This window comes from Daphnia magna, unplaced genomic scaffold (assembly GCF_020631705.1).
Source record: "Daphnia magna isolate NIES unplaced genomic scaffold, ASM2063170v1.1 Dm_contigs508, whole genome shotgun sequence".
Classification (NCBI taxonomy): domain Eukaryota; kingdom Metazoa; phylum Arthropoda; class Branchiopoda; order Diplostraca; family Daphniidae; genus Daphnia; species Daphnia magna.
In genome coordinates, this window is record NW_025533372.1 from 11,668 (window position 1) to 23,431 (window position 11,764).

General features: G+C 29.7%; 1 protein-coding gene and 1 pseudogene across 1 annotated transcript; both read right to left on the reverse strand.

The window, feature by feature from the left end:
* Window positions 1-7,185: 7,185 nt before the first annotated feature.
* LOC123469145 lies at window positions 7,186-8,842 on the reverse strand (annotated as a pseudogene).
* Window position 8,843: 1 nt separating this feature from the next.
* On the reverse strand, window positions 8,844-10,079 carry LOC116931938. Its single transcript, XM_045168098.1, has 7 exons — window positions 9,971-10,079; window positions 9,908-9,920; window positions 9,739-9,851; window positions 9,511-9,681; window positions 9,206-9,456; window positions 8,982-9,142; window positions 8,844-8,922 (listed from the first exon to the last, which is right to left on the reverse strand). The coding sequence occupies exons 1-7, from the start codon at window positions 10,077-10,079 to the stop codon at window positions 8,901-8,903; spliced, it is 840 nt and encodes a 279-aa protein (XP_045024033.1). The 3' UTR covers window positions 8,844-8,900.
* Between the last annotated feature and the right edge of the window lie 1,685 nt (window positions 10,080-11,764).

The window sequence follows — 11,764 nt, forward strand, 5'->3', positions numbered from 1 at the left end:
CCATGCAATTTACATATAGAAGTAAAAACTCATGGTATAACAGTGTATTCACATTGAATACAAGTATATTTGATGCTGGTTACATAAAGAAGTAAAAACTCAAGGTATAACAGAGTATTCACATTGAATACAAGTATATTCCATGTAGTTTACATATAGAAGTAAAAACTCATGGTATAACAGTGTATTCACATTGAATACAATTATATTTGATGCTGCTTACATATAGAAGTAAAAACTCATGGTATAACAGTGTATTTACATTGAATACAAGTATATTTGATGCTGCTTACATATAGAAGTAAAAACTCATGGTATAACAGTGTATTCACATTGAATACAAGTATATTTGATGCTGTTTACATATGGAAGTAAAAACTCATGGTATAACAGTGTATTCACATTGAATACAAGTATATTTGATGCTGTTTACATATAGAAGTGAAAACTCATGGTATAACAGTGTATTCACATTGAATACAAGTATATTTGATGCTGTTTACATATAGAAGTAAAAACTCATTGTATAACAGTGTATTCACATTGAATACAAGTATATTCCATTCAGTTTACATATAGAAGTAAAACTCATGGTATAACAGTGTATTCACATTGAATACAAGTATATTCCATGCAGTTTACATATAGAAGTAAAAACTCATGGTATAACAGTTTATTCACATTAAATACAAGTATATTTGATGATGTTTACATATAGAAGTAAAAACTGATGGTATAACAGTGTATTCACATTGAATACAAGTATATTCCATGCAGTTTACATATAGAAGTAAAAACTCATGGTATAACAGTGTATTCACATTGAATACAAGTATATTTGATGCTGCTTACATATAGAAGTAAAAACTCATGGTATAACAGTGTATTCACATTGAATACAAGTATATTTGATGATGTTTACATATAGAAGTAAAAACTCATGGTATAACAGTGTATTCACATTGAATACAAGTATATTCCATGCAGTTTACATATAGAAGTAAAAACTCATGGTATAACAGTGTATTCACATTGAATACAAGTATATTCCATGCAGTTTACATATAGAAGTAAAAACTCATGGTATAACAGTGTATTCACATGGAATACAAGTATATTCCATGCAGTTTACATATAGAAGTAAAAACTCATGGTATAACAGTGTATTCACATTGAATACAAGTATATTCCATGCAGTTTACATATAGAAGTAAAAACTCATGGTATAACAGTGTATTCACATGGAATACAAGTATATTCCATGCAGTTTACATATAGAAGTAAAAACTCATGGTATAACAGTGTATTCACATTGAATACAAGTATATTTGATGCTGTTTACATATAGAAGTAAAAACTCATGGTATAACAGTGTATTCACATTGAATACAAGTATATTTGATTCTGTTTACATATAGAAGTAAAAACTCATGGTATAACAGTGTATTCACATTGAATACAAGTAAATTTGATGCTGTTTACATATAGAAGTAAAAACTCATGGTATAACAGTGTATTCACATTGAATACAAGTATATTCCACGCAGTTTACATATAGAAGTAAAAACTCATGGTATAACAGTGTATTCACATTGAATACAAGTATATTCCATGCAGTTTACATATAGAAGTAAAAACTCATGGTATAACAGTGTCTTCACATTGAATACAAGTATATTCCATGCAGTTTACATATAGAAGTAAAAACTCATGGTATAACAGTGTATTCACATTGAATACAAGTATATTTGATGCTGTTTACATATAGAAGTAAAAACTCATGGGATAACAGTGTATTCACATTGAATACAAGTATATTTGATGCTGTTTACATATAGAAGTAAAAACTCATGGTATAACAGTGTATTCACATTGAATACTAGTATATTCCATGCAGTTTACATATAGAAGTTAAAACTCATGGTATAACAGTGTATTCACATTGAATACAAGTATATTTGATGCTGTTTACATATAGAAGTAAAACCTCATGGTATAACAGTGTATTCACATTGAATACAAGTATATTCCATGTAGTTTACATATAGAAGTAAAAACTCATGGTATAACAGTGTATTCACATTGAATACAAGTATATTCCATGCAGTTTACATATAGAAGTAAAAACTCATGGTATAACAGTGTATTCACATTGAGTACAAGTATATTCCATGCAGTTTACATATAGAAGTAAAAACTCATGGTATAACAGTGTATTCACATTGAATACAACTATATTTGATGCTGTTTACATATAGAAGTAAAAACTCATGGTATAACAGTGTATTCACATTGAATACAAGTATATTCCATGCAGTTTACATATAGAAGTAAAAACTCATGGTATAACAGTGTATTCACATTAAATACAAGTATATTTGATGTTGTTTACATATAGAAGTAAAAACTCATGGTATAACAGTGTATTCACATTGAATACAAGAATATTTGATGCTGTTTACATATAGAAGTAAAAACTCATGGTATAACAGTGTATTCACATTGAATACAAGTATATCCCATGCAGTTTACATATAGAAGTAAAAACTCATGGTATAACAGTGTATTCACATTGAATACAAGTATATTCCATGCAGTTTACATATAGAAGTAAAAACTCATGGTATAACAGTGAATTCACATTGAATACAAGTATATTCCATGCAGTTTACATATAGAAGTTAAAACTCATGGTATAACAGTGTATTCACATTGAATACAAGTATATTTGATGCTGCTTACATATAGAAGTAAAAACTCATGGTATAACAGTGTATTCACATTGAATACAAGTATATTCCATGCAATTTACATATAGAAGTTAAAACTCATGGTATAACAGTGTATTCACATTGAATACAAGTATATTTGATGCTGGTTACATATAGAAGTAAAAACTCAAGGTATAACAGTGTATTCACATTGAATACAAGTATATTCCATGCAGTTTACATATAGAAGTAAAAACTCATGGTATAACAGTGTATTCACATTGAATACAAGTATATTTGATGCTGTTTACATATAGAAGTAAAAACTCATGGTATAACAGTGTATTCACATTGAATACAAGTATATTTGATGCAGTGCTTACATATAGAAGTAAAAACTCATGGTATAACAGTGTATTCACATTGAATACAAGTATATTTGATGCTGTTTACATATAGAAGTAAAAACTCATGGTATAACAGTGTATTCACATTGAATACAAGTATATTTGATGCTGTTTACATATAGAAGTGAAAACTCATGGTATAACAGTGTATTCACATTGAATACAAGTATATTTGATGCTGTTTACATATAGAAGTAAAAACTCATTGTATAACAGTGTATTCACATTGAATACAAGTATATTCCATTCAGTTTACATATAGAAGTAAAACTCATGGTATAACAGTGTATTCACATTGAATACAAGTATATTCCATGCAGTTTACATATAGAAGTAAAAACTCATGGTATAACAGTTTATTCACATTAAATACAAGTATATTTGATGATGTTTACATATAGAAGTAAAAACTCATGGTATAACAGTGTATTCACATTGAATACAAGTATATTTGATGCTGTTTACATATAGAAGTAAAAACTCATTGTATACCGTGTATTCACATTGAATACAACTATATTCCATGCAGTTTACATATAGAAGTAAAAACTCATCGTATAACAGTGTATTCACATTGAATACAAGTATATTCCATGCAGTTTACATATAGAAGTAAAAACTCATGGTATAACAGTGTATTCACATTGAATACAAGTATATTTGATGCTGTTTACATATAGAAGTAAAAACTCATGGTATAACAGTGTATTCACATTGAATACAAGTATATTTGATGATGTTTACATATAGAAGTAAAAACTCATGGTATAACAGTGTATTCACATTGAATACAAGTATATTCCATGCAGTTTACATATAGAAGTAAAAACTCATGGTATAACAGTGTATTCACATTGAATACAAGTATATTCCATGCAGTTTACATATAGAAGTAAAAACTCATGGTATAACAGTGTATTCACATGGAATACAAGTATATTCCATGCAGTTTACATATAGAAGTAAAAACTCATGGTATAACAGTGTATTCACATTGAATACAAGTATATTCATGCAGTTTACATATAGAAGTAAAAACTCATGGTATAACAGTGTATTCACATGGAATACAAGTATATTCCATGCAGTTTACATATAGAAGTAAAAACTCATGGTATAACAGTGTATTCACATTGAATACAAGTATATTTGATGCTGTTTACATATAGAAGTAAAAACTCATGGTATAACAGTGTATTCACATTGAATACAAGTATATTTGATTCTGTTTACACATAGAAGTAAAAACTCATGGTATAACAGTGTATTCACATTGAATACAAGTAAATTTGATGCTGTTTACATATAGAAGTAAAAACTCATGGTATAACAGTGTATTCACATTGAATACAAGTATATTCCATGCAGTTTACATATAGAAGTAAAAACTCATGGTATAACAGTGTATTCACATTGAATACAAGTATATTTGATGCTGTTTACATATAGAAGTAAAAACTCATGGTATAACAGTGTATTCACATTGAATACAAGTATATTCCATGCAGTTTACATATAGAAGTAAAAACTCATGGTATAACAGTGTATTCACATTGAATACAAGTATATTCCATGCAGTTTACATATAGAAGTAAACACTCATGGTATAACAGTGTATTCACATTGAATACAAGTATATTCCATGCAGTTTACATATAGCAGTAAAAACTCATGGTATAACAGTGTATTCACATTGAATACAAGTATATTCCATGCAGTTTACATATAGAAGTAAAAACTCATGGTATAACAGTGTATTCACATTGAATACAAATATATTCCATGCAGTTTACATATAGAAGTAAAAACTCATGGTATAACAGTGTATTCACATTGAATACAAGTATATTTGATGCTGTTTACATATAGAAGTAAAAACTCATGGGATAACAGTGTATTCACATTGAATACAAGTATATTTGATGCTGTTTACATATAGAAGTAAAAACTCATGGTATAACAGTGTATTCACATTGAATACAAGTATATTCCATGCAGTTTAAATATAGAAGTAAAAACTCATGGTATAACAGTGTATTCACATTGAATACAAGTATATTTGATGCTGTTTACATATAGAAGTAAAAACTCATGGTATAACAGTGTATCTACATTGAATACAAGTATAGTCCATGCAGTTTACATATAGAAGTAAAAACTCATGGTATAACAGTGTATTCACATTGAATACAAGTATATTCCATGCAGTTTACATATAGAAGTAAAAACTCATGGTATAACAGTGTATTCACATTGAATACAAGTATATTTGATGCTGTTTACATATAGAAGTAAAAACTCATGGTATAACAGTGTATTCACATTGAATACAAGTATATTCCATGTAGTTTACATATAGAAGTAAAAACTCATGGTATAACAGTTTATTCACATTGAATACAAGTATATTTGATGCTGTTTACATATAGAAGTTAAAACTCATGGTATAACAGTGTATTCACATTGAATACAAGTATATTTGATGCTGTTTACATATAGAAGTAAAAACTCATGGTATAACAGTGTATTCACATTGAATACAAGTATATTCCATGCAGTTTACATATAGAAGTAAAAACTCATGGTATAACAGTGTATTCACATTGAATACAAGTATATTCCATGCAGTTTACATATAGAAGTAAAAACTCATGGTATAACAGTGTATTCACATTGAATACAAGTATATTTGATGCTGTTTACATATAGAAGTAAAAACTCATGGTATAACAGTGTATTCACATTGAATACAAGTATATTTGATGCTGTTTACATATAGAAGTAAAAACTCATGGTATAACAGTGTATTCACATTGAATACAAGTATATTGCATGCAGTTTACATATAGAAGTAAAAACTCATGATATAACAGTGTATTCACATTGAATACAAGTATATTCCATGCAGTTAACATATAGAAGTAAAAACTCATGGTATAACAGTGTATTCACATTGAATACAAGTATATTCCATGCAGTTTACATATAGAAGTAAAAACTCATGGTATAACAGTGTATTCACATTGAATACAAGTATATTTGATGCTGCTTACATATAGAAGTAAAAACTCATGGTATAACAGTGTATTCACATTGAAAACAAGTATATTTGATGCTGTTTACATATAGAAGTAAAAACTCATGGTACAATAGTGTATTCACATTGAATACAAGTATATTTGATGCCGTTTACATATAGAAGTAAAAACTCATTGTATAACAGTGTATTCACATTGAATACAAGTATATTTGATGCTGTTTACATATAGAAGTAAAAACTCATGGTATAACAGTGTATTCACATTGAATACAAGTATATTCCATGCAGTTAACATATAGAAGTAAAAACTCATGGTATAACAGTGTATTCACATTGAATACAAGTATATTCCATGCAGTTTACATATAGAAGTAAAAACTCATGGTAATACAGTGTATTCACATTGAATACAAGTATATTTGATGCTGTTTACATATAGAAGTAAAAACTCATTTTATAACAGTGTATTCACATTGAATACAAGTATATTTGATGCTGTTTACATATAGAAGTAAAAACTCATGGTATAACAGTGTATTCACATTGAATACAAGTATATTTGATGCTGTTTACATATAGAAGTAAAAACTCATGGTATAACAGTGTATTCACATTGAATACAAGTATATTCCATGCAGTTTACATATAGAAGTAAAAACTCATGGTATAACAGTGTATTCACATTGAATACAAGTATATTCCATGCAGTTTACATATAGAAGTAAAAACTCATGGTATAACAGTGTATTCACATTGAATACAAGTACCCGTACGAAACCTTTAGCTAATTCCGTGCTAGAATTAGCTACGAAGTTAGGTGGTTTTAGCTAGAAATTTTCATGTCAAAATTTTTAAATTTCATATTGGGAAATTTAGGGTAGTGTCAGCTTTGTTTTTCATAGCTAAAATTAGCTTAAAATCTTAGATTTAAGGTAGCTTGAAACTTATAAGCTTGAATATCTTAGATTATTGGTAGCTTGAAATTTATAAGCTTGGAATCTTGAGATTAAATGTAGCTTGAAATTTATTAGCTTTAAAGGAACTGAAATCTTTGTATTGAAATTAAACCATCTTTGGTTTAATCAAATTCTTTTCCATGTTACAAGTAGGCCTTGGAGGGACATCGATTAAAACACACCACACATACATTTTTACATTTAAAATGAACACAATAAGAATACGAGCAATATCTAAGTTCAATTACAGTTTTGGCCACTTCCGCGTTAATTCAATTTAACATCAATAAAAAAAAAAAATTTACAAAAAGGAAAATTTGGGGGGGGGGGGGGGGGAGAAAAAAAAAAAAAAACCCAAAAAAAAAAAAAAAAAAAAAAAAAAAAAAAAAAAAAAAAAAAAAAAAAAAGGAGGGGGGGGGGGGGGGTTTAAAAAAAAAAAAAAAAAAAAAAAAAAAAAAAAAAAAAAAAAAAAAAAAAAAAAAAAAAAAAAAAAAAAAAAAAAAAAAAAAAAAAAAAAAAAAAAAAAAAAAAAAAAAAAAAAAAAAAAAAAAAAAAAAAAAAAAAAAAAAAAAAAAAAAAAAAAAAAAAAAAAAAAAAAAAAAAAAAAAAAAAAAAAAAAAAAAAAAAAGGGGGGGGGGGGGGAAAGAAAAAAAAAAAAAAAAAATTTTGTGAAAAAAAAAAAAAAAAAGGGGAAAAAAAAAAAAAAAAAAAAAAAAAAAAAAAAAAAAAAAAAAAAAAAAAAAAAAAAAAAAAAAAAAAAAAAAAAAAAAAAAAAAAAAAAAAAAAATAAAAAAAAAAAAAAAAAAAAAAAAAAAAAATAAAAAAAAATTCGCCAATTTATTGCTGTAATTGTTGGTCATCGTCATCGTCTTCCACGACCAATTTCTCTCTTGACTTGTTAGCCGTATGCTCCCCTAGAAGTTTGGATGTGATGCAAGGGTGGACCATGGATGGATCGATTGCCAACTTGTGTTTGGTTGCCCAAAACTCCACAACGAAACCTAAAATGAAAATCAAAACGTTAATATTGTGTAAATTGTTCGTTCTTAAATTCTTATACTTATACTTACTCGTAATTGCTTGTACATCATCCTTAGGAAGGGCCTCTTTCGCCGGATTATTTGACTTGTCAGTGGGTGCCTTCTTTCCGGTAAGGCTGTGTTTGGACATGAATTCCCTGTCCCACAGTGCTTCCATGATCACATTGATCATTTTGCTCATGTCCCTGTGTACACATAAAACAACTATTAGAGTTATCCTTAATAACACAAGCAATCTTAAAAACTCACTTTTTTTTTGAACCAGACTTCCCATAGGACACTGCGATTGCTAGCTCATTTTGATTAATAGTTGTGTCATAATCTTTGTGAAGCTTGACTTTGTTGGTTCTTCTACTGCTTTCACTTTGCAACTGAACACGTGATTGTTCAGAATTAAGTTGACTAATTGTCAAGGTTTCCAAAGTGGACTGCAGTATAACCAACCCTTCATTAAGACCTAACAAGAATGAAATGAAATGTCAAGATAAAAATAAGAGTTTGGACAGTTTCAAAGAGAAAACTAACTTTTGGACAAGGCCAGGGGATTCATCTCTTTCAGGGACTTTACTTCTTCTTGTAAGCGAAGAATTGTAGCATCTTTTTCGGAAATTCTGTCATCGAAATCACGTCTCTCAATTTCTAGATCAAAGGTAGAATTCCGAATTTGCTCGTTGAGAAACGAGATTTCTTTTTCAGCTCATCAATTTGATCCATGTATTCATTACGGCCATGAAACTCAGCATCAACTAGCTCCGTCCATTGTTCGTCCTTAAACGGAAAATACAAATATAATAAACAAATAATTCTTACAATTATGTTGCATTTACCTGCACACGCTTCGGGTTTTCTTTTGTTGTGGAACTTGGGGGGTGTCAACTATGTTGACGTCCAAAGAAGTAAGAATCTGAGGATCAGAATTCTTTGCTGATGACTTTTCGTTTCTTCTTGGTGTGACAGATGAATTTTCCTTGTTGTGACTTGAATTTCTCTATAAAATAAAAATCAATAATGACTGAGGTACTATTACGTGTTTACCATAAAACAAAAAAACCTTAGATTTGGTGTCGCTCGATGATTTGAAAGACTGATCGCCTCGTTTTCTCTTCATTGGAGGCGGAGGTGGAGTAGGAGGAATCAAATCTTCGTCCTCTGATTCTGAAGAAAAAAATCGTTGCTGATTATCATCATGATCAAGGCTGCTGTCAGCAGATGTATCGGACTTGTCTTCATTTTCCCCAGTGATCAAATGGCAATCTAACCCTTCCATGTCTTCTTCTGAGATGCCCATGGTCTTCCTAATAACTGTGTAGCAGGTTAAAGTACGACATTGTAAATAATGAAAAACATTGGTACTACCTGTTGCTGACTTTTCAACTGGCAAGTTACGTGGTGGAGAGGTAGATTTATGGCCAGTGCCATGTTTCTGAGTTGCAGATGACTTCGGAGTTGATTTTTTGGCTACTGCCTTTTTGACACTGATAGGAGGCACCATGGCATCACGTACTGCCACCACCACATCTCTGTCCTCTGCACAACAAAAACTTTAAGAAAAATAACACGTGTAGTAATATGAAGTTGTACTACCTGAGAACGAGATAACTTTACATGATCTCACTTCATGTTGAACTTGGGATCTAGATTTGGTAGTCGACTGAACTGGTAGGTTCCAACCAGGATTGCTGGGAAACTTAGGCCAACTAAATACATAGCAATTTAGAACAATATCAATAAATAACAAAAAGTATGTGCTTACTTGATTCCAATAACTTTTTTGTTCCAATAAAACCTTTTAATTGCTCGAGCTGATGATCGAAACTTTGGTCATGGAAATCTTTCGGCACTGCTATGGCCTCCAATGTGCCAATGCCCAATTCTCCACTTTTAGCAGTAAAAGTGACAAGTATATAGATCAGTGGGTCTGCCATTGCAAATATGTACGTACTGATATTAAATGTAAGAGAAAAGTCAGTGAAGAAGCAGACAGCCAGACATCTTTACTTAGACTTACACCACAGACTCAGTCTATATGCTAACACTTCGAGCGCGAAAATTCAGTGCATAGCTGCCAAATTTCAATCGATTAAAAAACAAAGGCGTAGCTGCCAAATTTCGATCGATGATTTTTTCTTTGATTTGAGTTTATATAATTTTGAAACATTAGCATATTGATGATTTTCATTAATCTGTATTAATCAGTTTCAAGATAATTGACAAGAGGAGTAACAACAAAAATTTCCGTAAGTTCATTATGAAATCCTATAACGCACTTTTTCATTATGTCACTTGGACGACGAGCAGTTAATTCTGTGGAAAGCCCAATCAATTTTCTACTTTGACCGGGGAAATTTAAAAATGAAATATTATCGATGGGAGGCGAATATTTCACAGCAGAAGATTACAAATTCTATACTAGAATTAGCTGAAAAGTTGGGATAAATAATTAAGGGGGAAAAATTCGAGCTGATTTTTAGGTTAATAATTTCAAGCCAGTAGAAAACGCCCTAGCTTAAAAAAATAAAAGCTTATAATCTGCTAAAAAAAGTGGAGCAAAACTCTAGATTGAAAATTCCATACTGGAATTAGCTTATAGTTAGGAAATAAATTTAGGGGGAAAATTCAAGCTGGTTTTAAGGTTTATTATTTCAAGCAAGATAGGAAAACGCCCTAGCTTGGAAAATAAAAGCTTAGAATCTGCTAATAAAAGTGGAGCAAAACTCTAGATTGAAAATTCCATACTGGAATTAGCTTATAGTTAGGAAATAAATTTAGGGGTAAAAATTCAAGCTGTTTCTAAGGTTTATTTTTTCAAGCAAGATAGGAAAACGCCCTAGCTTGGAAAAAAAAAGCTGATATCTGCTAACAAAAAGGTGAATTATGTTAACATGAAAAATTTCGAGGTGATTGCAGCATGATAGCTGCTTTGATTTTTTAGCCTAGCACAGCGCGAGCTGTTATTAGCTAACAGTTCAAAATCTAAGCTAAAAGTTTCGTACGGGATGCTGTTTACATATAGAAGTAAAAACTCATGGTATAACAGTGTATTCACATTGAATACAAGTATATTTGATGCTGTTTACATATAGAAGTAAAAACTCATGGTATAACAGTGTATTCACATTGAATACAAGTATATTCCATGCAGTTTACATATAGAAGTAAAAACTCATGGTATAACAGTGTATTCACATTGAATACAAGTATATTCCATGCAGTTTACATATAGAAGTAAAAACTCATGGTATAACAGTGTATTCACATTGAATACAAGTATATTCCATGCAGTTTACATATAGAAGTAAAAACTCATGGTATAACAGTGTATTCACATTGAATACAAGTATATTCCATGCATGTTTACATATAGAAGTAAAAACTCATGGTATAACAGTGTATTCACATTGAATACAAGTATATTTGATGCTGTTTACATATAGAAGTAAAAACTCATGGTATAACAGTGTATTCACATTGAATACAAGTATATTTGATGCAGTTTACATATAGAAGTAAAAACTCATGGTATAACAGTGTATTCACATTGAATACAAGTATATTCCATGCAGTTTACATATAGAAGTAAAAACTCATGGTATAACAGTGTATTCACATT

What these genes read in the sequence shown, in the direction of transcription:
- LOC116931938 (XM_045168098.1), bottom strand. Translation starts at nt 10,079, where the DNA reads ATGGCAGACCCACTGATCTATATACTTGTCACTTTTACTGCTAAAAGT. An exon ending in TAAAGTTATCTCGTTCTCAG is followed by an intron (nt 9,682 to 9,738) that starts GTAGTACAACTT and finishes TTTGTTGTGCAG; the next exon opens with AGGACAGAGATGTGGTGGTG. An exon ending in AAAACCCGAAGCGTGTGCAG is followed by an intron (nt 8,923 to 8,981) that starts GTAAATGCAACA and finishes TTTCCGTTTAAG; the next exon opens with GACGAACAATGGACGGAGCT.